Source organism: Neoarius graeffei, chromosome 25 (genome assembly GCF_027579695.1).
Source record: "Neoarius graeffei isolate fNeoGra1 chromosome 25, fNeoGra1.pri, whole genome shotgun sequence".
In the NCBI taxonomy this organism is placed as follows: domain Eukaryota; kingdom Metazoa; phylum Chordata; class Actinopteri; order Siluriformes; family Ariidae; genus Neoarius; species Neoarius graeffei.
Genome location: NC_083593.1, coordinates 45,868,519 through 45,896,320, shown reverse-complemented (window position 1 = coordinate 45,896,320; position 27,802 = coordinate 45,868,519). Strand labels below are relative to the sequence as shown.

The window sequence follows — 27,802 nt, the reverse complement described above, 5'->3', positions numbered from 1 at the left end:
TATGGGGAATTCTGAAGAGACAAGTTGAGCATCACTCTCCATCCAGCATCCAGTGGTCATTGTTGAAGAATGGAAAAAGATTGATGTTGCAAAATGTTGCCAACTTGTTCATTCCATGCCTAGAAGACTTGGTGCTGTCATTAAAAATCATGGAGGCCATACAAAGTACTAGATGTAGTAGTTTTTGTTGTGGGGTGTACTCATTTTTTGCACCACCCTAATTTGAGTAAAACTGAAAAAAATGTGTAATCTATGTTTATATTATTAACCTTACTTTCACGTTCTAAGTTAAACAGATGTTATATTAAACTTTGTCTTTTCAACATTTTGGAAATTGTTTGTGTTCATTGAGATATTGTTTAAAATGTTACCTTTCAAAGGGGGTGGACTCATTTACGCTGAGCACTGTATATATGTACACTACTGGTCAAAAGTTTTAGAACACCCCAATTTTTCCAGTTATTTATTGCAATTCAAGTCGTTCAACTCCAATGAATAGCTTGAAATGGTACAAAGGTAGGTGCTGAACTGTCAGAGGTAAAAAAAAAAAAAGGTAACGTTACCCAAAACTGAAAAATAATGTACATTTTAGAATTATACAAAAAGGCCTCTTTCAGGGAACATGCAATGGGTTAACAATTTAAAGCTGTTCTGCAGCAATGAAGGTTGATCAAGCCTTGAAAGCTGGTGCTACTGATTCCTACAGTTGTTCCAACTTTTCTTGATTGCTTACAACCCTCTCTGTCTGCATAAAAGCAGTGTTGGAACACACTGTGGTACCATACCCTCGTGAGAACAGTATTGTACTGCAGAAAGTAGTGTGTTGCTACAAAAATGGCAAGAAAAAAGGCAATTAACAATGGAAGAGAGACAGACCATCATACCACTTAAAAATGTAGGTCTTTCCTTAAGAGAAATTGCCAAGAAAGTCAAGGTGTCAGTGAGGACAGTTTTCTTCACCATCAAAAGGCACTCAGAAACTGGGGGAAACTCTGACAGGAAGAGGTCTGGCAGACCCAAAGCCACAACTGAATCGGAGGACAAATTTCTGAGAGTTAACAGCTTGCGTGATAGGCGGCTCACAGGACAACAGCTTCAAGCACAGCTTAAAGGAACAGTCCACCGTACTTCCATAATGAAATATGTTCTTCTCTGAATTGAGACGAGCTGATCCGTACCTCTCCGAGCTTTGTGCGACCTCCCAGTCAGTCAGACGCGCTGTTACTCCTGTTAGCAATGTAGCTAGGCTCAGCATGGCCAATGGTATTTTTTGAGGCTGTAGTTAGATGCGACCAAACTCTTCCGCGTTTTTCCTGTTTATATAGGTTTATATGACCAGTGACATGAAACAAAGTTCAGTTACACAAATTGAAATGTGGCGATTTTCTATGCTATGGAAAGTCCGCACTATAATGACAGGCGTACTAACACCTTCTGCGCGCTTCAACAGCGCATTGATACCTTCACTCCTGTTTTTTTTTCTCTCCCCTGCCCCCCCTAACTTCCGTCAATACAACCAACGTGACCACCAAGACAAGTAGCCTGCACTCCTTGGAACACAGTCTAGTCAGGGGGGCGGGGGAGAGGGGGGAGAGGGGGAAAACAGGAGTGAAGGTATCAATGCGCTGCCAAAGCGTGCAGAAGGTGTTAGTACGCCTGTCATTATAGTGCGGACTTTCCATAGCATAGAAAATCGCCACGTTTCAGTTTGTGTAACTGAACTTTGTTTCATGTCACTGGTCATATAAACCTATGTAAACAGGAAAAACGCGGAAGAGTTTGGTCGCATCTACCTACAGCCCCAAAAAATACCATTGGCCATGCTGAGCCTAGCTACATTGCTAACAGGAGTAACAGCGCGTCTGACTGACTGGGAGGTCGCACAAAGCTCGGAGAGGTACGGATCAGCTCGTCTCAATTCAGAGAAGAACATATTTCATTATGGAAGTATGGTGGACTGTTCCTTTAATAGTGGTTGTAGTAAGCAAGTCTCAGTTTCAACTGTGAAGAGAAGACTTTGAGCTGCAGGTTTGACAGGACGAGTTGCAGCAAGAAAGTCATTGCTAAGACGTCAGAATAAGAAAAAAGAGGCTTGCCTGGGCCATGAAACACCGCCATTGGACTACTGAAGACTGGAAGACGGTATTATGGACTGATGAATCAAAATTTGAAATCTTCGGTTCATCACACAGGATCTTTGTATGCCGTCGAGTAGGCGAGAGGATGGTTCCACAGTGTGTGACATCAACTGTCAAACATGGAGGAGGAAGTGTGATGGTCTGGGGCTGTTTTGCTGGATCCAGGGTCAGTGACTTGTACAGAGTGAGAGGCACCCTGAACCAAAACGGCTACCACAGCATTCTGCAGAGCCATGCTATACCCTCTGGTATGCGCCTAGTTGGTCAGGGGTTCATCCTACAAGATAATGACCCAAAACATAAGTCCAAGCTATGCCAGAACTACCTCAGGAAAAAAGAACAAGATGGTAAGCTCGAAAACATGGAGTGGCCAGCACAGTCTCCAGACTTAAACCCCATCGAGCTGGTTTGGGATGAACTGGACAGAAAAGTGAAAGCAAAGCAACCTACAAGTGCCACACATTTATGGGAACTTCTGAAACAGATTTGGGAAGAACTTTCTGAAGAATATTTGATTTCTATTGTAGAAAGAATGCCACGAGTGTGTTCAGCTGTTATATCTGCCGAAGGTTGCTACTTTGATGAGTCAAAAGTTTAGAATACATTTTGGTCTATAAATTGATTTTGCGAAAAAACAAAGTTCTGTTTCTCAAAATCCCGTGAATGTGGATAGAATAAAACAGTTATTCCACAAAATTGAGTCGTACATGGCTTATAGCTGACTTGATGCTATGCACCTCGTCAGCTATCAGCTCATGTACGACTCGATTTCGTGGAATAACTGTTTATATAAACCAAGTACTACACGGAACACTTATCCCTAATCCTAACCATGAAAACTATAACATAGCTAAGGGCTTATTAACCCTAACCTTGTGTATTTAGGTAGTTACGTATCTGAGGCAATATTCACCACATGCCTGTGTTCCCACCTGTGGGATTGTTTTGTATGTTTGTTTGCTTCTTTTACATCCTCTGGATTCAAAATAAAAATAAAACCCTGTTAATTAAAATGAGTTTGATATATTGTTCTCTCCACACCAAATATTTAAAACAGACTGGCCATATTTTTGGTATTTATGGAAAATGGGTCATATATACAGTATAACTATGGAAAAAAAACAAACCCTAAATTAAGAGACCACTTTTAATGGTGGCAACTATTAAATCTGGTCTTTTAATTTTTTTCCACAGATATATATATATATATATATATATATATATATATATATATATATATATATATATACACACTGAAGTACAGAATGTAGTGATTACCATGTTGTATTATGTGAGCTGAATGCCCAAAATAAATATGTAAACAGATTATGGCATTAGGCTCCAGCTTGCCTGCGACCCTGTAGAAGGATAAAGCGGCTAGAGATAATGAGATGAGATGAGATGAGATTATGGCATAAAAATGACCTGGTAATGTGCATGCTTCATATTACATTGTAAAATAACAATGATGTGAAATGCACATGCAACTCCACTTATATGGCAGTGAATTCGACTAAACATTTTAGTTCAATCACAAATGATTCATTTAATCTGTTGAAAATCCAAACATTTTTCTAAACTTACTCCGCACACACATCATCTGTCTGAACATTTTCTTTGCTCTTGCATTGACTTGTCTTTCAAGAAACACTGTTTGGTTTATTACTTCACTGTGGTAAAGAAAAAAGTGACACTTTATAATAGAGTCTTAGAATAAGCATATACTAATTATTTCCAAATGTTGTAATGAGGCGGCACGGTGGTGTAGTGGTTAGCGCTGTTGCCTCACAGCAAGAAGGTCCGGGTTCGAGCCCTGTGGCCGGCGAGGGCCTTTCTGTGCGGAGTTTGCATGTTCTCCCCGTGTCTGCGTGGGTTTCCTCCGGGTGCTCCGGTTTCCCCCACAGTCCAAAGACATGCAGGTTAGGTTAACTGGTGACTCTAAATTGACCGTAGGTGTGAATGTGAGTGTGAATGGTTGTCTGTGTCTATGTGTCAGCCCTGTGATGACCTGGCGACTTGTCCAGGGTGTACCCCGCCTTTCGCCCGTAGTCAGCTGGGATAGGCTCCAGCTTGCCTGCGACCCTGTAGAACAGGATAAAGCGGCTAGAGATAATGAGATGAGATGTTGTAATGATTAATTAATCCTTAGTATATCATGAAATTATGATGCAAACTATTATGATTAATAACTAAATGAACATGAACAGCCAAATGAGTCATATAAGCCATTAATAATGGTAATCAAGTATAAACATCATGTGACCACATTCTGTTAACATTGTGAATTGCAGTATTAATAAAGATTATTTACATTATGTAGTCTATTTGTTTTAAAATGTACAACTCCGATTCCAAAAAAGTTGGGACAAAGTACAAATTGTAAATAAAAACGGAATGCAATGATGTGGAAGTTTCAAAATTCCATATTTTATTCAGAATAGAACATAGATGACAAATCAAATGTTTAAACTGAGAAAATGTATAATTTAAAGAGAAAAATTAGGTGATTTTAAATTTCATGACAACAACACATCTCAAAAAAGTTGGGACAAGGCCATGTTTCCCACTGTGAGACATCCCCTTTTCTCTTTACAACAGTCTGTAAACGTCTGGGGACTGAGGAGACAAGTTGTTCAAGTTTAGGGATAGGAATGTTAACCCATTCTTGTCTAATGTAGGATTCTAGTTGCTCAACTGTCTTAGGTCTTTTTTGTCGTATCTTCCGTTTTATGATGCGCCAAATGTTTTCTATGGGTGAAAGATCTGGACTGCAGGCTGGCCAGTTCAGTACCCGGACCCTTCTTCTACGCAGCCTTGATGCAGTATGTGGTTTGGCATTGTCATGTTGGAAAATGCAAGGTCTTCCCTGAAAGAGACGTCGTCTGGATGGGACCATATGTTGCTCTAGAACCTGGATATACCTTTCAGCATTGATGGTGTCTTTCCAGATGTGTAAGCTGCCCATGCCACACGCACTAATGCAACCCCATACCATCAGAGATGCAGGCTTCTGAACTGAGCGCTGATAACAACTTGGGTCGTCCTTCTCCTCTTTAGTCCGAATGATACGGCGTCCCTGATTTCCATAAAGAACTTCAAATTTTGATTCGTCTGACCACAGAACAGTTTTCCACTTTGCCACTGTCCATTTTAAATGAGCCTTGGCCCAGAGAAGACGTCTGCGCTTCTGGATCATGTTTAGATACGGCTTCTTCTTTGAACTATAGAGTTTTAGCTGGCAACGGCGGATGGCACGGTGAATTGTGTTCACAGATAATGTTCTCTGGAAATATTCCTGAGCCCATTTTGTGATTTCCAATACAGAAGCATGCCTGTATGTGATGCAGTGCCGTCTAAGGGCCCGAAGATCACGGGCACCCAGTATGGTTTTCCGGCCTTGACCCTTACGCACAGAGATTCTTCTAGATTCTCTGAACCTTTTGATGATATTATGCACTGTAGATGATATGTTCAATCTCTTTGAAATTTTACACTGTCGAACTCCTTTCTGATATTGCTCCACTATTTGTCGGCGCAGAATTAGGGGGATTGGTGATCCTCTTCCCATCTTTACTTCTGAGAGCCGCTGCCACTCCAAGATGCTATTTTTATACCCAGTCATGTTAATGACCTATTGCCAATTGACCTAATGAGTTGCAATTTGGTCCTCCAAATTGTACTTTGTCCCAACTTTTTTGGAATCGGGGTTGTATGCACAGTGATGTGTCCCATCCAATCATCGAGGAGATCAAATTAAGTTGTGATGGAAAAGCATTCACTGAAACATCTATATTAAACAGGTTCTCCAGTTTCCTTCCACCTCCCAAAAACATGTCTACTGTGGACTATAGTGTCACATCAAAGTTACAACATCCCACATATCCTAGTGTTCCCAGGACTGACTGGATCCCCCTTGAGCCTGCCAAGGATAAAGCTGGCACTAAGAGCGAGCAAGTGAGTGAGTGAGGTTCTCCTGTATTTTAATATCGATGGTGTAATTGGTCATACAACCCTAACCACGTACCCAAGTGGTGTCAAGTATCTGGAATCAGCTGAACTTAAGATTCTAATCAGGTCCAACAAATGATAGAATTCTCAACTAAAATCTGCGGACCTTAAACGGAATAAAAAGTAAATAAATAATTGTCGGGGGGCTAATCTCTGTGGTTCCACAAGGGGGCATAATGGAGCAATAACTATTAGCTAACTGAAATGTAACCCATGTCTCTTTCCAACATAAATAATTTAATTGTTTCACAGGAACGGGAGTGAATACTTAAGAAATCAGAAGTTTAATATTTTCTATTTGTAAATTATTTTGCAAATTCAAAACGAGTTTACCTTGAATTACAGCATCAATCATGAAAATGAACCCCCCCCCCACACACAAATACACAGAAGTGGTATATGGTCAATAAATAATCCTTTTCTGTTTGAAAAGAGCCAGAGAGAATTTTATACTGACGATAAGAGAGAGCAAACCCTACATGAATATTATTCTATTATTCTTCTAAGTCATCCAGTCATTCCAAAAAAGTCTATTCATATTTACAGCCCTAGTTAACTACAGTTTAAAAACATCAAAAATAAAAGGACCATTTTGCTAAACTGTACAAAAAAAAAAAAAAAACACCTTTAATCATTATTACACCTTTAACTGACAAAGTAGTCAGCAGGTTTTAAAGACAAGGAGTCTCTCAGTTTGTAAATAAAGACCAGAAATCCAAAGCAGGAGACAGTGTGTGTGTTTGATGTCCTTTGTGTGTTTAGTGGTGTCCTCAGAAGAAGTCGGATGCCTTTCTCCTTTTTGGCAGCTGGAGCAGATTGTCTGTGATGGAGGCGGGGTCATGCGAGGCAGGTGTGCGGGTTTTGCCTGGCGTAGGGGTGCATAAGGACTGTGAGGGGGTGAGAGGAGTTTTGGAGCCTGGTACTCTGTGATAGGGTGAGGGGGTATAACTGGCACGTAGGGCTTTATCAGTGTATTTCCCAGACGACCGGTTGACGAGGCGCTGCAGAGCTGGAGACAGAGCAGCAGGACTCAAACCTTTTGGAGTCAAACTGTAAAAAAAAAAAAAAAAAAAAAAACAAGTATAAACACACATGAAGGAAGAGTCACAATATTTGAGCATTATTTATACTCAGATTAGCTATACTACAAGAGCTCTCCCACTGAAGTGTTCAAACCCTGTAAATCAGCAGAGGGTACAGGTCACAGGAAGCACTCGATACTACACTCAATAGTCAGTATGTGATGTGCGCCACATTACAAAACTTTCAGCAGTCTGATGTTTATCTCATCTCATTATCTGTAGCCGCTTTATCCTGTTCTACAGGGTCGCAGGCAAGCTGGAGCCTATCCCAGCTGACTACGGGTGAAAGGCAGGGTACACCCTGGACAAGTCGCCAGGTCATCACAGGGCTGACACATAGACACAGACAACCATTCACACTCACATTCACACCTACGGTCAATTTAGAGTCACCAGTTAACCTAACCTGCATGTCTTTGGACTGTGGGGGAAACCGGAGCACCCGGAGGAAACCCACGCGGACACGGGGAGAACATGCAAACTCCGCACAGAAAGGTCCTCGCCGGCCACGGGGCTCGAACCCGGACCTTCTTGCTGTGAGGCGACAGCGCTAACCACTACACCACCGTCTGATGTTTATATTGAACATATTAAAGGAGAGTGTTATTGCATCATCAGCTATGAGAGCCAATCATGATCCAGTATGCAAATACAACCGTTTCAAAAAAAGCTGGGGCGCTGTGTTAAACAAATGAAAACAGAATGCGAAGATTTGCCAATCATGGAAACCCTAGATTTCATTGCAAATAGTACAAAGAAATCAAATGTTGAAACTGGGGGCGTCGTGGCTCGGGTGGATGGGGCGCCGTGCCGTGGATCCGGGGACCCGGGTTCGGTTCCGGCCTGGGGTCGTTTTCCGGTCCCTCCCCGTCTCTCTCTCCCGCTCGTTTCCTGTCTCTGCGCTGTCCTGTCTAATGGAGGTGAAAAAAAGCCCCCCAAAAAAATCTTTAAAAAAAAAAAGTTGAAACGGAGAAATTTTATTGTTTTTTGGGGAAAAAAAAATGCTTATTTTGAATTTAATGCCAGAAACACAGTTCAAAAAAAGTTGGGACAGGGGCAACAAAGGCAACAGGTCAGTAACATGATTAGGTATAAAAAGAGGCAGAGTCTCTCAGAAGTAAATATGGTGTGGGGTTCACCTCTCTGTGAAAGACTACACAGGCAAATATTTAAACAATTTAAAAATAATGTTCCTCAACGCAAAGAATTTGGGGATTACAACATCTACAGCACATAATACCATTAAAATATTCAGTGAATCTGGAGAAATCCCTTTATGCAAGGGACAAAGCCAAAAACTAACACTGGATGCCTGTGATCTTCAGGCCCTCAGGCAGCACTGCATTAAAACAGATACGATTCTGTAGTGGAAATCACTGTATGGGCTCAGGAACACTTCAGAAAACCACTGTCTGTGAAAAAAAGTTCATTACTGCATCACATAAACAAGATCCAGAAACACCGCCACCTTCTCTGGGCCTGAGCTCTTTTACGACGGACTGAGGCGAAGTGGAAAATTGTCCTGAAGTCTGATGAATCAAAAGTAGAAATTTCTTTTCAGAAACCATGGACCCCACATCCTCCATGCTAAAGAGGAGAGGGACCATCCGGTTTATCATCAGTGCACAGTTCAAAAGCCAGCATCGGTGATTGTCTGAGGGTGCATTAGTGCACATGGCATGGGTAGCTTGCACATCTGGGAAGGCATCATGAATGCTGAATGATGCAGCTTTTGGAGCAACATGCTGTCATCCAGACAGCATCTTTTTCAGGGAAGGCCTTGCTTATTTCAGCAAGACAATGACAAACTGCTTTCTGCACATATTAAAACTGCATGGCTCTGGAGTAAAAGAGTCCGGGTGCTAAACTGGCCTGCCTTGCAGTCCAGACCTGTTTCCTGTTTAAAACATTTGGCGCATTATGAAGCGCAAAAAAAAAATAAAACAAAGGAGACCCTGGGTTGTTGAGCAGCTGAAATCCTATAGCGGGCAAAAGTGGGACAACATTTCATTTTCAAAACTACAGCAATCGGTCTCCTCAGTCCCTAAACGTTTACAGAGTGTTGTTAAAAGTAGAGGTGATGCAACACAAATGGTAAACATGCCCGTCCCAAATTTTTTTAAATGTGTTGCTGGCATCAAATTCAAGAGGAGCATATATTTTTCAAAAAACAATAAAATTTCTCAGTTTCAACATGTGATATGTGGGCGGCACGGTGGTGTAGTGGTTAGCGCTGTCGCCTCACAGCAAGAAGGTCCGGGTTCGAGCCCCGGGGCCGGCGAGGGCCTTTCTGTGTGGAGTTTGCATGTTCTCCCCGTGTCCGCGTGGGTTTCCTCCGGGTGCTCCGGTTTCCCCCACAGTCCAAAGACATGCAGGTTAGGTTAACTGGTGACTCTAAATTGACCGTAGGTGTGAATGTGAGTGTGAATGGTTGTCTGTGTCTATATGTCAGCCCTGTGATGACCTGGCGACTTGTCCAGGGTGTACCCCGCCTTTTGCCCGTACTCCGCTGGGATAGGCTCCAGCTTGCCTGCGACCCTGTAGAAGGATAAAGCAGCTAGAGATAATGAGATGAGATGAGAACATGTGATATGTTGTCTTTGTACTATTTTCAATGAAATACTGGGTTTCCATGATTTGCAAATCATCGCATGATGTTTTTATTTACAGTTTACACAGTGTCCTAACATTTTTGGAATTGGGGTCGTACACAATAAACAGCAGTGAATAAATAGAAGAAGCCAGGGTATGTATGACTGGCGCGGTTTCTGATTTGGATATACAGCTTTGGAATTTCTTTAAGGCTTTATTGTGGAAATACCATTTTATTGTGGAGGTGTAATTGCTCAGTCAGGTGGATAATGGGGAAATGTGCATGTAGGCATCATACCTGGCGAGATTTTCTGTGACTTTACGAAGAGCTTCCTGTTTCTTTGCTCTGTTTTTGGCTGCCACTTCATTAGCCATTTTTAGCCCAAGCCTCTCTCTGCGTCCTGGCTCAGGAATCTAAAACACACATGACAACACACAGAGTAAATACGGAAACATTTAAACACGATGTTGCTTACAGCTGCACGTCAATATAACACACGTAATTACAATAATGACGTGAATCAAAAAACATTATTTACTACAGTAGTGTGTTTGCATGTACGTGTTGTTTGAGCACCTTAAATGCTGGGCCATGGCTCCTCTCTATGAGCGGAGTGACTGAGCCGTCCGCTCTGAAGGGCGTTTCCTCAATCTCTCCCCAGGTCATCAAGGGAGACTCGCACACTGCTGCTATGCCATACAAAACACAACAGACTACAAGATCAACACTTCACATAACAGAACAAGCTGCCTGATGGAGGAGAGTGTATTAATTGCCTGATGGAGGAGTGTGTATTAGTTACCTGACGGAGGCAAGGACGCTCTCTCGTAGCCATAGCCGTTCATTTTAGGAGACTCGTGTGGCAGCAGTTCTTTCCCATCAGGTCCCACCTTTCCTAATTTAAACTGAACACAGCACATACGCACAATTAAGCACACTTTGAAAGTGCAGCTATACAGTCAAAGAGTTTACTGTCAAGTGTGGGTGTGTGAGTGGGAGGAGTTACATTTAACAGTACGTGTGAAGTAGGTAGGTTTACTGGCAATTGTGACAGGAGTGTGATGTGTGTGTATGAGGGTGTGAATGAGGTGGTGTTTACATTAGACCGTATCTGTCTCGTTTTCGTCGCGGATGCACTGTCCGTTCACATTAAAACGCCGGGAAACGACTCCACAGGCGGAACAACTTGAATCCGCCAGAGCCCACGTATTCAACCCAGTTCGTATCTGATCCGGTGCTGTGTAAACATTGAGATACGAGGAAACGCAGTGCTGAGCTCTAGCTGACGTCGTCATTGGACAACGTCACTGTGACATCCACCTTCCTGATTCGCTGGCGTTGTTCATGCCACGTTGGTCATGTGACGCGACTGCTGAAAAACGGCGCGGACTTCACTTCCTGCTATTGTTTCCGCCTTGTATCACCTTTTTGTTTTTCATTAAAGAGTATAAAAGTATGAATATAATGCTTTGCTTTGTCATTCTTAATGTTGTTCATGGTAAGATGCAAATACTGCCCATTGTGTAGTTATGATTGTCTTTAGGCTTGCCATCCTTCCACTTGCAAGTGGTGAGTGACTTGTGCATGCCCGATATGCACTGGGATCTCACACACAGCGGCTCAGTCCCGAATCACTGCTCGTGCGCTTCACTCGCGCGCTCTATGAGCTGCGCAGGGCCGGAGTGCGCACCCTCCAGAGGGCACTCGCTGTTCAGGGCGGAGTGATTTGGAGCGCAGCCGCTGAGGAGGAAGCGCTGAGCCGCACTGACACATTTCAACTTACGTGCCGTCTAATTAGTCATGTGATTAGCGTATCCGTGTATTGGCGTTGCTGTGTGCACGCGAATCGTGTATTGGCGTTGATGTGTGCACGCGAATCGTTTTAAAAACGTTAATCTGATGATCCGCTGATACGGTCTAATGTAAACACCACCTGAGTGTGCGCACGTATCTGAGAGTGGGTGGTGTTACTAGGGATGATTTTCTGTGATCATGGAAGAAAAAAAAAAAAAAGCGGAAATTGCGGAATCGCTTGTCCAAAATGGAACTGCCATTCTGAAACGGAAAACGGGTTTTTAAATCAGCATCCGGTTTCAAAACCTGAGAAATTCAATCCATGCAGCTATACAGCGACTTTTGGGTTTCTTTGGCAAAAAGAAATTGAATCTCGGTGTAAACCAGGTTGTCAACAAACTACCAGCGTCCTGCCGTGTTGTAAATGATGCGCCGACTTATGATCAGCGTGCAGGCTGACTGGATAAAAAGATATCCAGGGATCATAAGTGGGAACGCCTCACCCCGGAAAATACAAAACGGCTCACAATGCTGATGTACGGTGGTGAAAAAATCACCATTTTTATAGTAATTATTCAAGAGTTACATCAATCAAGTTCCAACAAAACTAGTTCAAACCCCTCAGTGATCCGGTCGTGCTACCGTTTACGAAGTTCCGGGGAAGCCGAATACAGCAGGTGCGTGTGTAAAAATAACCACGTCGTAATATCTCATTATAGATTATCAGACTTTGAATCCATCGGATTTTTCTTTTGTATGGTACACATCAAGGATCACAGATGCCATAAAATATTTTGAGGAAATTTTATGACAGTGCTGAACTCGGTTACGGTTTGCTTTCATTCACAACGTGACTGTCACCCTTATGTCCAACTTGTTTAAATGAATTTAAAGAAAACGTCAAGATTTACTGGATTAATCAAGATGTAACCATTTCCTCCAGAAGGTTTGAATTTGGGTGAGTCTAACTCTTAAATCTTACAGATCAGGTAATGGGTTATAACACCACACAAACACACACCATAATGGGGCATTAGATAGTTTCTGTCTATTGTTACAGTTAAAGCTCGAGTTTTACTGAAAAATTGAGTCATTAAAGCATAATCATAACTATACCTGCTTATTGATGAACTTTGCGCAACACTTTCCTTTCATTGAACTCGTAAATACATAGTAATAAAATAGTTACGGTCAGGATAAGTGAAAAATCTTGCTGCTTGTCTGATGAGACAAGTGGATTTAAAAAGTTCATGTTGAGCTCTGCTTGATGCTTTTTATTTCATTTTGATGTCTTTCAGCAGAGATACCATATATTTCTTCAACTTCTTTCCCGCACTCTCCCAATTTGAACATGAAAGTCTATAGACCCCTTCGCAGTAAACGTCATTCATACGTAAGTGGAAATTGCGCGCGCAGCCTGGACCCAAAAAAGACTCAGAAATGCCTAGTTGTTGTGTTGTCGGGTGTCAGAATCGTAGCAGTGATGGGGTTAAAATGTACAGAATTCCAGCAGGATCTCACCCATTCCGAAAAAAAATTGCCGACGTCTATGACTACAAGCCATCAAACGTGTAGACTGGGATGAAAGCACCATCAAAAATGCGCGGGTTTGCAGCGCCCACTTCATCACAGGTAAGATCAGGCTATTTATTAAATCTTTCTTTTTTATTCTTTCTAGTCTTCGTTTACTGATGTAGCAAAATACTTTGGTAACGTTTGCCTGATTAGCTGGGTCATAGTTACACAATGTAATGAATATTATTAGCATGTTAACTTAGCTTTGCATGCAATTTTGTTTGTAGGAGAGGTCTCGCTTGACTCAAGCAGTCCGGATTTTGTGCCATCATTATTTGTGTATGCCGAAAATCACAATTTTAAAGCAAGGATGGAAAGGTAAAATTGTGCCCTCACTCTAAATGCCAACTTACGTTGACTGCTCTAACCTAGCTCCCGCCCCGTTCAGTTTCATTTCTGCTCTCTGCCTCTCGCTTTTTACGCAGCTCTGATTTCTCTTAGCTGCACTCTTTACACTATCATTCCTTTCATGCCATTACCTCCTGCAAATTGCTGTTTAGTGTTGGGATTTGCTGTTGTAGCTAAAGCCACACTGCCATCACATCACTGGCATAATTTGATTAAAACAAAATGAATATGAATGTCCCATTGTTAATCAAGTTGTACATGCCCGCACATAACATAATCATATGCGTCTAAAGACTTGTAGGCACGAAGCTTTTCGTGGGTGTACACTGAAGTCTCGTCAGTAAGGTACGAGTATATATCTGGTCATTGTATACCAGGGAACTTACTAACATCGTCCGTCCACTCTTTAATTAAATACGGATCCGGTAGGCGATGTCCACTTGTTAGAGTTAACTTATGTGGCATTCTCGATCTTGTAACGACAATTGTTTGGCATAATCTGACAGCTCATAATGCCGGTCTATGGGCAGCGCCATTGTTTCTGGGTCCAGGCTGCGCGCGCATCCTGGCAACGGTCGGTTTGTTTACAAACATGCGAAGGGGTCTATAACTAGATAGAAACTGAATTTAAAAAAATATATATTATTGATCAAATTTTGTTTTTATGGTTTTCAGAACTCCAAAACTGTATCATCAGAACATGGAAAATTTTCCCCATCTTTTATTCCAGGAAATGGGGGGGACGGGACAGAACTGGTAATTTTCTGAAATGGAAAATCATCCCTAAGTTACTGAGGAGTATGAGCATATGTAAGAGTAGGCAGGGTTATTGATGGGTGGGTGGACCTACCTGTGCATTGAGGGCAGCAGCCTGTTGGATCTGTGACTTATTGAGGGCTTTACAGAACGGGTCCACGTTGAAGCGTGTGTTTTTGTACATAACTTCTCTTGGCTTCTTAAACAAAGTATCATCCTTCACCCCTGTTCAGGAATCGACACACACGTTGTACATCATATAAAAATACATACCTGATTCAGTACTTATCTTACCAAAACTACACTGAGCAGTGATTACAAGATTCTCAAACGAAATAAGCCCAATTCATTAACTGACGTGAAAAAGTGGGCAGATTAAAGTATTAATGAGTCATGCGAAGAATGTATTAGCACATGTATATCTATGTTTCGTGCATTTCTTGCCTTCAGGGTAGTACATGAGGGCATTTTTGACCGTGTACTCCCATGTGTCTACTCCGGCCTTCACACACCCCCGAGCCTGGGTCTCTAATGATGGCACAGCCAGATTATCCTCTCGACGCTACAACACACACACACAATAGCTGTGTTCACATATATACACACACCGGTACGATAGTGGTATAACTGTATCGATACAAAGTATACCGGTACAGTTTAGTGCATCTGTCCACACTAGCGAGAAATGTTTGCGGTTTTCTTTCACGGTAGTTGAAATGCGCGTGCGCGAAATGTTTCCGTGGTGGGAGCACTTCCCTCGTTCCGCGAACTGGCAGTGGGATCGGCCGTATCGCTTGTATCTAGAGAGAATGCCGGTGATGTTGAGGGCCTATCTTGTAAAACCCGATCCATTATATCATAATATGGAAACTTAGGCCCAATCCCAATTCTAATTTCTACCCCTACCCCTCCCCCTTCCCCTCCGCCTTCCCCTTGGCCCTTCCCCTTGAAACTGAGCTACAAGGGATAGGGCTTGAAATTCAACCCTTACGTATTGGGATAGCCCTTCAACGATCGCATACGTCATCGCGTACCTCCATCAGCGTTTACGTTAGCAAAACGCGACCAAATGCGTCATTGGCTGCGACCAGCCGCTACAGTCAGAGCCAGAAATCTCTGCTGGCAGGGTGTGATTTGTTAACTAACACCACTGAATGGGATATCTTTGGCGCTTCGTGCACCACATCCGACAGAATGAGGTGTCAGAACACTCATGTAAACAATAAAAGCGAAAATAACAGAACAAAACGTACGCAGTAAAGCAACCGAAAACAATACTCACTCCCAAAGCTTTTTAGCAGCAGCTTGGATTTCAGAAATCGCTGCTCATTCTCAGCTCGAAAGCGAATCAAGCGGCGTGTTTCCTCTGGATAACAACTTAAAACACGTAAATAATGGAGAAAATACATTTATGACAATCTTTCGCCGCGGGAACCGCCATCTTTCTGAAATCCGCATGAAATCTCGCTGAAATCCGCATGGCATTGTGGGAAATCACTCAAACCCCTTCGTTCGGAGTCAGCTCCAGGAAAATCTCCGTTTGGAGGGGTACAGAAGCCCTACCCCTTCCCCTACCCCTCCGCGTTAACTGGGATTGGGATACCCCTACCCCTTCACGTGAACGCGCAAAATGGAGTGGTGAAATGGGATTCGGCCTTACTACGTCCAGCCCCAGATCTATTGTTGTGATCCTTTGCTTTGTGATAATCGCATATCAACACTTATTTTCGATCGGCACTGCTCCGGAGTGCGACCGGCCGCATCTTCGCCCATGAAGCGGCAGCGATCACTCGACAGTTGTCTGTACACGTCGATATTTCGACGTGTACCCCTCAACTGTTCCTGGCATCGCTCGTCTCCCCAAAGCTCCAACAAACACATAACTTCGTCTTTGCTCCATGTAGCTCCACGGTCGTTTTGAGCCATTTTGACGTTTTATTTACAGCTGGAAAGCACGTGCGTATTGTATTGTATGAATAACCCGGAAGAAGTAGGAATGGTTCATTGCGCATGCGCATTATATTTGTATCGATACAGAGCCGCTTCATCTGTCCACACTACAGCGAAGCGCTACAGTACCGGTACGAAACCCATACATTTGTGGGTTTCGTACCGATACAGCACCGGTATAGTTGCTAGTGTGGACAGGTGTTGCGGTACGAAAGTAGTATTGTATCGGTACAAAATCCCTAGTGTGGACAGGGTAAATAATAACTTGATTTATAACACACCATCCAGCCAGATAACACATTCACACAAGTAAATTAAGGCGGTGCTTAAGAACCTGTTTGGACTCGCTCTCGGCCTCGTACAACCAGGCGTTCTTCCGCTTCTGCTTTTCCTGGGTCAAAGCCATCATCTCCATGAATGATGCACGCTCCTCACACGTGTTTTCTGACAGGAAACGGTCCAGACATGGGAGCTCCTCCTCTTTCCCGCCATCTTCACCTCCTGAGGAAGAGAGCAGAGTTGTGGGACCTCATCGTGCACCACCCAAAACGTGGCACACTAACGCAAAAATGCACAAATGTCTGGAAAACTGAATACAGATCGTTTCACACCACATCGACCATATAGCGCACGATATGTGCGTTGAAATGATGGCTTTTACATCCTTTATAGTGCAGTACAGAACTTTACGATTAACCTATACATTTGTCGGGTTTAGTTTACATCTGTTGCCTGGTGACAGAGAAAGCAATTGATTTCCATTTTATTAAATGCAGCACAGAAGCGTAGCTTAAAATAATTCTGTGATGTGTGATGTCATACCAAGCTCAGTGTCTCTGCCGGTCCTGGATTCATTGTGTGAAGAGGATGGAGAACTGCTGTGACCATCAGGAGTCTCAAATGACGATGGTGTCACATCTGAAAATACACACACGATCTCTTATAAGCTCTGAAAGTCAAATCAACATACAAGATTCATTTTTGTTAGTATAAACAGACAGGTGACTATAGAAAATTGGTGTGCTCTGATTGGTCGAGAGAGTCGGACTATTTCTCAATAATCACCTCGAGCGACTTGGCAAAATGGCGGCTAATTGCTTTGTCACAGTAGGTGAGGAAGAATTACAAATTATGAAAGAAAACGCTGTTCTTAAAAGCACTAAAGATGGGGGACGTCGTGGCTCAGGTGGATAAGGCGCTATACCATAAATCCGGGGACCCGGGTTCGATTCTGGCCCGAGGTCATTTCCCGATCCCTCCCCGTCTCTCTCTCTCCTGCTCATTTCCTGTCTCTACACTGTCCTATCCAATAATAAAAAGGTGAAAAAAGCCCAAAAAAAATCTTTAAAAGCACTAAAGATGCTATGAAGTTTGATCTAAAACTATCCAAAGGTAAGGTGGAATTGTGATTTATTTTATCTAGTCCAAAACCAAAATATTTCACGTGACGAGACAAGTCTGCGTCACGCCTTTATTACATTTCCATGCTGCTTTTAAAGTTTGAAATAAACTAATAAAAATTTTTTTTTTTTAATTTTTTAAAAATAATCACCTCTATTTATCCTAAAACAATGATCTGCCTCAGGCTCAGTGAATTATTCACCGATATTCACTTCAACGCATAATTGTTTATTATTAAAATCGCTGTTATTGCTATGATGAAAACTTTTTCATAACTGAGCCACGCTAACTGAAAATGAGTTTTGAAAAAACCCAACAATTTTGAAGAATAAACCACTTTATTGGCTCTTAAAGGACATGGGACGTGAAACATAAATGCACGCTATATCAGTTTCTTTCCATTAAAAATATGAAATAATTGCATCAACAAATACAAAATTATCTATTAAATTCAGCAAAATCGTTATATTCGTGATGATTATATGGCATTTCTGCTCGAGCTCCGATATGCATATTTTACAACCGGAAGAGCCGCTGTCACGTGATCATACGTCACAAAAACTTTCGGGTACAGCACAAGCGGGTAGATGAATATGGAGAAGTGTGAATCGTGATGATGACGAATGCGACAAAATAGTTTTTGTGTCTTGGATGACAAGAAAATTGTTTCGTTTTTAGAGTGTTTAACGTACATTGAACATCATGGTGTATTGCGACCTCCCAGGCAGTCAGACGTGCTGTTACTCCTGTTAGCAATGTAGCTAGGCTCAGTATGGCCAATGGTATTTTTTGGGGCTGTAGTTAGATGCGACCAAACTCTTCCGCGTTTTTCCTGTTTACATAGGTTTATATGACCAGTGACATGAAACAAAGTTCAGTTACACAAATTGAAACGTGGCGATTTTCTATGCTATGGAAAGTCCGCACTATAATGACAGGCGTACTAACACCTTCTGCGCGCTTCGACAGCGCATTGATACCTTCACTCGGAGTTGTACCATTATTTTTTAGACAGGGCGGATGGACCAGGGCATTCGCCCGCCTGGCCGTGCCTGACGAGGAGTGCTCTCGGCCGGCTTGGGAGGCAGACGGCAGCCCCTCCTGGAAGTGTGGTTTTACCATGGGCCTCATGCGGAAAAATGCCGAGGTGCATTCGCTAAGCGACTGAAAGCCGAGGTAAGGATTAGTATTATAATTTTGGGTGTATCAATTATTGATTATCATAATTCTGACTCGTTTTGCCATTTTGAATGTTTTCATCTCGGACTCTGGAAGCATTGTATCTCAATCAATCTCGAAAAATATCAGCAAAAAAAAAAACAACTAGCTTGCAACGGACTTTAGCTAGATCTATGATGAACTTTCAATGTATGATACAAAAATAATACTTCTTTCAACAGATCATTAGCCTTTGAGCAGAATTGTTTTTAACTTACCAGGAAGTGTTATCGAGCCGACCGCTTTCAGTTTCATGGGGACTGAATGAACTCTCACTCTCAGAATCATCTGACCCGTCAGAGTAAAGACAAGATCTATGTTCATGTGAATTTCCAGCTATCGGTTCGAATTGATGGGGTCTAACTTCACATCTCTGTGAAACATCGGGAATATCACTGTCGATGGTGTCCATTTCGGTAACCTGTTTACATTAGATCCCCAAGCGCTGGCTCCTTGGAAAGTTTTTGTGACGTCACGGGTCACGTGACCACCTAGCTCATTAACGAATCATTGTTTTACGCTGATGTATAAAAAAGTTGAATAAATGTGATGATTTTCACATTTTTGACGCCCTGCAGTGATTTAGATGGCATTTCTTATGTCCTTTATACATAATTATACCCAGAAAAAAATCCATGTCCCATGTCCTTTAAACTTCGTGACCCAACAACACACTGATGCAACTCACAGGGGACATAAGTGCGTGGGGTGTATTTAGCCATGGCTGAGCCATATTTGATGGCAATCTCCCTCATTCTCTGCAGGTCTCCGTTCTCTTCGGCCTCCAGGTAATCATTCTGTGCTTGCAGCTTTGTGACATCTGGGAAGAAGTCCCTCTGAACGATCTGCTCCATACTCTACACACAGGGATCACACAGTTAACACCGTTATCTAAAATAGCAAAAGGCTTGCACAGAAGCTGAATCGTTACAACACAACAAAGACAAAGCAGTCTTGATGACTATCTATAGAACATATGATGCACTGACACTTTAAGACCGCTGTTTCCAGATTTGTTCGCTTAAAATGTAAACACAGGAACAACAGGGAGAAAAAAAAAAACTAGAAGAAATGTCTGGAAATTAGAGTGATTCAGAAATAAAGGAGCAACTGGATGTGCACGCTGAGGGCAAAAATCTTTGAGATAAATGAATCTGATTGATCTCTAAACAAGCTCAAGGACTTGACATCCAAACTCCAACCACGCGACTTCACGTCACATGACGTCCATGGCTGACCTGAATGTCTGACATCACGACATTCATTTCCCCCTAGAGTTTCATTAATCTTTCGCCGAGATCTTTTGTTCACGACAGAAGAGTCGATTCACTCCGTAAAGTCTTCTCCATTATTCCAAGGACTTTTACTGGGGTTAGGGCCCAGTCCCACAACACCGATAACTATAACTACACCTCTAACTACAATTATACCTCTGCCTGAATTCAGTTGCAGTCTGGAGCAGTCAGACCACAACTATAATTCCGACTATAACATCACTTGGCGGGCGGCACGGTGATGTAGTGGTTAGCGCTGTTGCCTCACAGCAAGAAGGTCCGGGTTCGAGCCCCGTGGGTTTCCTCCAGGTGCTCCGGTTTCCTCCACAGTCCAAAGACATGCAGGTTAGGTTAACTTGTGACTCTAAATTGACCGTAGGTGTGAATGTGAGTGTGAATGGTTGTCTGTGTCTATGTGTCAGCCCTGTGATGACCTGGCGACTTGTCCAGGGTGTACCCCGCCTTTCGCCCGTAGTCAGCTGGGATAGGCTCCAGCTTGCCTGCGACCCTGTAGAACAGGATAAAGCGGCTAGAGATAATGAGATGAGATGAGAGACATCACTTGGCCCTGCCACTCAGGGAAATAAATGCATGCAACAAGTAATAGCACATTACTCCGGGTCATACTGTACAGCTTGGACTTCAAAACAACCCATGCACACACTCCGGTGGTTGATATAATACAGATAGGTCACGGACTATGGAAACATAATAAAAAAAAGATGCAAAATATGGAGTAGTTACGGATTTTAATACAGATGCATCACAGATGCTAGTAACTTACGGATTGGTCATGGACGTTTCAGTATTTACAGATTGGTTACCGATTTCATACAGATGATCAAGGATAAAAAAAAAAAAAATTAAGAAGTCTACAACAATTAAATGTTTGAACTGCTGAAGTTCATAATTAAAATATCTTACCTGCATTTATATGTTTACTTTATTAATTTACTATTGATATTTCACGGAAAAGTCACAACCATGAATGGCGAAATTCACGTGCGAAATGGCGGATATATCTGTATTTATTTTCAAGAATCTTCACACATTAAGCGAATGATAAAGGTAGAAAAGGAGAAATTATAAAAAGTTATAAACATGCTCAAGAAATCCGCCATTTCGCACGCGAACAACTTGAATCCAAACAGAACTCTCTTTTACGGCCAATGATTCGCTTTAACTTACGACAGAAGTTAAAACCACAAACTCCCCCCCCCCCCCCCAATACACATGAACATTTGGGTCAAAAAAGACAGTAGAAAAGGTATAAAACAGCTATTATAGAAATGGATTGCTTCGCATTGCCAGTCAAACGCTTATGTTTGTCAATGAATGTCAAGTTAGCTTGCCCACCACGGGCTTGTTGCTATGGGGAAAACTGACACGTGACCAATTCCTGCAAATGGCCTATTCCATGCTAAAATAATCTTCAGTAAGCTCAAACTAAAGAGGTTTATTTTAGCCTGATGGTGCACGGGGCGCCCAAAATCAAGTCTCTCTTATTAGAGGCTGGAGTGGAGCCTAAATTTGATATGTAATGGAGAGGCCTAACTGTATCTGTACAAATAGTTGAACTGTGCCAGTTTGGTTGGTTTAAACCTATATTAAGTCCGCTTTGATAAGTTGGTAACAAAGAAAGATACAGACTAAGCAAAGAAGAAAAAAAAAAAAGTGAAGAATACTTCGACTTGACTTTTCAAGGGAAAAAAAAAAAAAAAAGTTTTTCAGAACCCAAAAGGAACGCTGCAATTAACAGGATTCTGATTCTAATTCTAAAATAACAGTAATGCGATCTGAACTCTTAACCTTCTGGACACTAAAGCAGAATTATCATTACAGTATGTGGCAACGCTACGTCTTTTTATTATGGTGACTGACTTCTAAAAAAAAAAAATTATTGAAAACAACAGCAACAAAATACAAACAGTTAAGACAAACACAAACCAAGAGGGCGGCACGGTGGTGTAGTGGTTAGCGCTGTCGCCTCACAGCAAGAAGGTCCTGGGTTCGAGCCCCGGGGCCAGCGAGGGCCTTTCTGTGCGGAGCTTGCATGTTCTCCCCGTGTCCGCGTGGGTTTCCTCCGGGTGCTCCGGTTTCCCCCACAGTCCAAAGACATGCAGGTTAGGTTAACTGGTGGCTCTAAATTGAGCGTAGGTGTGAATGTGAGTGTGAATGGTTGTCTGTGTCTATGTGTCAGCCCTGTGATGACCTGGCGACTTGTCCAGGGTGTACCCCGCCTTTCACCCGTAGTCAGCTGGGATAGGCTCCAGCTTGCCTGCGACCCTGTAGAAGGATAAAGCGGCTAGAGATAATGAGATGAGATGAGACAAACCAAGAGCCAGGGGGAGTTTTCAAATAACATAGAATAATGAGCACAAATGAAAAGTTTTAGCAGCTTTCTTGTTTTTAGAGCAAGAGATTTTGATAGACCATGGTTTTCCCCAAAGCGTTTTAGCGTATCGGGCCCGATACGCTTGCTGTGCCTGCCACTACGCTTAGTCGCTTTAGTTAAAATCCGATACGCTAAATTTCCTACCCACAAGTACTGTAACTAGATACATAGGAGAGCAAATAACAGATCCATTTACATATTGATTGTGCTAAACAAGCGGTCTTTTTTTCCCCCAATGATTGTGTTGATTCTGTCAAAGTAATATGTCCGCATGGTATGATGTAAACAAAGTAATCTGTTGGCTATGTCAAGATCACGTGTTCAAACCGTCCATTAAAAATATCGAAAGAAAACGTCAGACATCCCGGAATTTTCTGATTCATTATAAGCGAGCTCACTGGCTGCCGATGTTGTCCCCCACCAGACGGGCAAAGCCGACTGATTTTAATAAGCTAGGAGAAGACTCGCTGGACAATTTGATCCACATCAGCATGGATGACAGCGAGATGGACTATGACAGGGTTGCCCAACATTAGGCCAAGCAAAAGCCAAGGAGAATTAATCTGCTTTAAAGAAGTAGAAAACTTCATTCATTAGTTTGGGTTTGCAGAAAGATTATGTACATAAACACGAAGTGAAGTTGTCCAAATGTATCAAATAGCATAATTTAAAATAATAATCATAAGCATTTTTGGCAGTGGGATCCATTTAACAAAAGAAGGCTCCTTCATTCTTTTGTTAAAGGATCACAGCGACATCACACTGCCAAATATCCTTATCATTATTATTCGAAATTATGCTACATTTGGCACTTAACAAATTCTCTTCATGAATGTGTTTATAAGTACATAAGCTTTCTACAAACTTAACTTGATTCATAATTTTTCTTTTCCTTTAAATATATATGTTTTAATCCTAATCTAGTCCATTTAATAAAGTGCCAAAATTTAAACTTTATAATATGCAGTTGCCTTACTTTTCTTTTCAGTGTATCCTAGTTATACATATATTATGGCAATTGCATCAGAAACATTCTAAATCACAGTTACAGTAATACAGCAACTTATTTTAAGGTGGCAGTTCTTAAGGCCAATTTATGCTGACAACCCAGTCCTCGCAGATAGCGTCGCAGACAGTGTCTGTGTAGCGCCCCCACCTTCGCAGACGCTCTGCGCGCACCTCCCAAAAATTGTGACCACCGCAGAAGCCTCGCAGACAGCGTCGCAGACAAGAGGGCTCTGATTGGTCCACTCTACATCCGCTGTACACGCACTTCCGCTTCCCTACTTTCCCGGTTTGGTTTGTTTTCACGACCGGCATTTTTAAAAACACGAGCGAAGATGGAGCAGCATGAAGAGCGGTTGATTGAGGAAGTACGTACATCTATACGACTCCAGTTCTAGTCATTATATAAAAAAAAAAAAAGTTCGTCATTATAAGTAACCGGAGGATAAACACTCCACTAACCACACCCACCAACTACTCCTAGCGACTTTGCGCCCCCTTGCGTTGTGCCGGTGAATAACATCGCGCACGCCTATTACTCCCCGCTCAACAATAAATTACAACTGTCTGCGAAAAGCTATCTGCGAAAGCCTTGTCGCAAGAGCATGCAGAGGCCTTTAGGTTCAGATCCCTTTGTGATCAACAGGAGGTCATGATGATCGATTCGCTTCATTGGACTGCATAAGATGGAGCAAACCACTGTTCGTATTTTCATGCACATTTTTGTTACAGCACTACTTGATCATAGATAATTAAGGGATCCTCGTAGATATTCAATCTATGACAAAACAATTTAACTTGCATGTTGAACTTGAAGGTGAAATTTCAAACGTGTATACAGGTAGTCGTCGACTTACGACTGCGTTTGGTTACGACTGACCGGTCGTAAACTGATCTGGTCGTAAGTCGGCCTATGTTAAATGAACGTAAGTATATTGTGATGTGTAATGATATTGTAATCATCTTAAAGTCTTATTTTATCAACATTTTCTTATTTCATTACCTTGGCTCATTATTTGGTTTAAGTCAAACACTGCATACTACACTGCGTACAGTACAATTCGTTTAACATGTGCAAAACAAAAATATGAAATACAGGTGTGAAAAATAGAAAACATTTTCGTTTGAAACATACCAAAATACAAAACTTAGTGACCACTGGCATGACTGGTGCTTGGCTGTGGGTCGTCTACGTCATCATCAGCTGTTGCAGTGCTCGGGCTGGCGGGAGGATTTGCTCGTTTCATAAACATGGTACGCCTCGTCTGAATTGTTTGTTTCTTTTTCTCCTCATAAATTTCACGACATGGATGAAGCGCGTCATGTACCATCCGTTCAATCCTTGCAAATCATTCTATGTTTGGGTCCATTGCTTCAAACGGACACGGGAGAAGTTTACTGTACCGGGATACTGCTCACACTGAGCAGCGTGCGTGGCGAGAGGCTGGATGCTGGGCGATGCCGAGAGCTGGGGCGGAAACTGTCGTACACTAAAGGCCGCTGCATGCTCTTGCAACAAGGCTTTCGCGGATAGCTTTTCGCAGACAGTTGTAATTTATCGTTGAGTGGGGAGTAATAGGCGTGCGCAATGTTATTCACCGCTACAACGCAAGGGGGCGCGAAGTCGCGAAATCGCTAGGAGTAGTTGGTGGGTGTGGTTAGTGGAGTGTTTATCCTCCGGTTACTTATAATGACTAGAACTGGAGTCGTATAGATGTACGTACTTCCTCGATCAACCGCTCTTCGTGCTGCTCCATCTTTGCTCGTGTTTTTAAAAATGGCGGTCGTGAAAACAAACCAAACCGGGAAAGTAGGGAAGCGGAAGTGCGTGTACAGCGGATGTAGAGTGGACCAATCAGAGCCCTCTTGTCTGCGAGGCTTCTGCGGTGGTCACAATTTTTGGGAGGTGCGCGCAGAGCGTCTGCGAAGGTGGGGGGGCTACGCAGACGCTATCTGCGACACCGTCTGCGAGGACTGCGTTGTCAGCATAAATTGGCCTTCAGCTAGTTCAGCTGGGAAACATTCGCCAGTCATAACCAGACGGTCGTAAAGTCGATCGGTCGTAAGTTGCATAGGTCGTAAGTAACAACTACCTGTACTGTACATTCATACTATTTAGGTCAGAAATCATTGAAACACTGGTAAAATCTATCCCATAATCATGTATCGAAAACCTTCCAGAGACCCTGAAAATGCATCTGAGAGCATCTCATCTCATCATCTCTAGCCGCTTTATCCTGTTCTACAGGGTCGCAGGCAAGCTGGAGCCTATCCCAGCTGACTACAGGCGAAAGGCGGGGTACACCCTGGACAAGTCGCCAGGTCATCACAGGGCTGACACATAGACACAGACAACCATTCACACCTACGGTCAATTTCGAGTCACCAGTTAACCTAACCTGCATGTCTTTGGACTGTGGGGGAAACCGGAGCACCCGGAGGAAACCCACGCGGACACGGGGAGAACATGCAAACTCCACACAGAAAGGCCCTTGCTGGCCACGGGGCTCGAACCCAGGACCTTCTTGCTGTGAGGCGACAGCGCTAACCACTACACCACCGTGCCGCCCCTATCTGAGAGCATCTATTTTCAAAAAGTTTTCCGGGAGGACATGCCCCCGGACCCCACTAGTTTCGCTTCGTTCAATTGTCTGTGTATTATCATGCCAGAATTTAGGACTTTAATTTTAACACTGATATACTATACATGAACGCTTTAAATGATTAAACTTGGCTTTAATGGATATGGTATTTTCCTAAAATGATGAGCAAATTTATTATACACACACACACACACACACACACACACACGTGTCTTTTTTTTTTTTTTGCTTTTGTTGTTATGGAAACCAAACAGTACATATTTCCAACACAGAGAAAAATGAGAGTCAAGCTTGGCTGTAATGTACCGGGTTCTTTCTGTCCAGAATGTGATGGTAAAGGGACATTACCGGAACAGGTGCATTATTGTTTCACACAATGAACAGTCCACACAAATCTCTCTCTTAAACTTAAGCAGATAATGTTTGGCAGGATAGTATCTATGAAATCTGAAGACTGCCTTCCTCGGCCACCTGGTTAAGTTAATGATGGCTTCACTTTCTCCTGTGTTAAAACATCACAGCTTATTCATGAGTCACAGCCTTTTTTTCCCTGTTGTTGAAAACCGTAGCTCTCCTATATCGTGTCATATTTGCTGAACAGTTTTCCTAAACAGGAAGAATGAACGCAGTGTGGGTTGTAAAATCGCCTCACCTCGTAATACTCGTCGAAATCCAAGAGCCTTTTCTTCGTCTTGTTCGGCTCTTCCTGGGGTTTCCTCACAGCCACGGCGCTGTCAGTGTCAGACATCTCACACACCGCAGTCTCCTCCATCTTCACACAACTTTTACACGGATATTTCAATCTACAACCTGCTTTTATTTTTATATATACACACACACACAGGGTTATGAATCCTAAAGCTAGCCGTGTAGCTAAATCAGTGAAGCCTGTTCACGAAGCTCTGAAACTGATTAATTAATTAATTAATTAATTAGTTCGGTTTTCCACTTAAACACATTTACAATACAGCAAAAGTGTTTAATTACTTGTCTACTCGACGCCTCAATCAACCCTGAAGGCAAACTACAAAACAATAAACAACAAAATACTCGGTCCTCAACCGAGAGTAAACACTATTACGCCTAACCTTACGACTTCCGGTGAGACTTCCGGTTCGTCTTCTTCGGGTTTTTATGGCAGCTTGCGTCCTGGGTTTTACACTACTGCCATCTGCTGTATTGGAGTAGTTCCTACTCCTCAGGGTTGTCAAGTTTCCATATCAGTCCTGTTTTCCTTCTTCTTCTTTGGATTATAATGCAATCTCCCTCCGCTTTTATTAATTTAAATCCGTTTGTTTAGTCCTGTAGTCCTCAGGAACTTCTCTTTTACCCTGCACATTGTCTCCACATTCCAATATACTTTTAATGTTATTTTCTACTCTTCAAGTCAAGTCAAGTCAACTTTATTGTCAAATATGCTATACATGCTCGACATACAGCACAGATGAAATTTCAGTCCTCTCTGACCCACGGTGCAAACAGGCAATGCAATAAATAAAAATAAAAATAGAATAATTGAAAAAACAAACAAACAATATAAAGAGTATAAACACTCTAGATAAGAACTAGACATAGACTAAACACTCAGACAATATAAACAGTGTAAACACTAGATAAGAACTAGACAAAGACTAAACACTCACATACATACATACATACATA

The 27,802-nt window shown here is 42.4% G+C and overlaps 1 protein-coding gene across 2 annotated transcripts; it reads right to left on the bottom strand.

Annotated features, from left to right (window-relative positions):
- Positions 1 to 6,411: 6,411 nt before the first annotated feature.
- ess2 (ess-2 splicing factor homolog) lies at positions 6,412 to 27,252 on the bottom strand. 2 transcript variants are annotated; one of them, XM_060908273.1, is made up of 10 exons: positions 26,793 to 27,252; positions 19,552 to 19,720; positions 17,067 to 17,162; positions 16,579 to 16,745; positions 14,739 to 14,856; positions 14,389 to 14,519; positions 10,624 to 10,726; positions 10,398 to 10,510; positions 10,119 to 10,234; positions 6,412 to 7,196 (listed from the first exon to the last, which is right to left on the bottom strand). In XM_060908273.1, the coding sequence occupies exons 1-10, from the start codon at positions 26,910 to 26,912 to the stop codon at positions 6,917 to 6,919; spliced, it is 1,413 nt and encodes a 470-aa protein (XP_060764256.1). In that variant the 5' UTR covers positions 26,913 to 27,252; the 3' UTR covers positions 6,412 to 6,916. The 2 variants fall into 2 exon arrangements, with proteins under 2 accessions (XP_060764256.1, XP_060764257.1); XM_060908274.1 differs by having other exon boundaries at positions 10,398 to 10,507.
- Between the last annotated feature and the right edge of the window lie 550 nt (positions 27,253 to 27,802).

Bases quoted from the DNA above. Each gene is read 5' to 3' on its own strand.
- ess2 (XM_060908273.1), bottom strand. From the start codon at position 26,912: ATGGAGGAGACTGCGGTGTGTGAGATGTCTGACACTGACAGCGCCGTG. The intron at 17,163-19,551 runs GTGAGTTGCATC...GTGTATTTTCAG, and splicing joins CCCACGCACTTATGTCCCCT to ATGTGACACCATCGTCATTT. The intron at 14,520-14,738 runs GCAAGAAATGCA...ATTCCTGAACAG, and splicing joins CCTCATGTACTACCCTGAAG to GGGTGAAGGATGATACTTTG.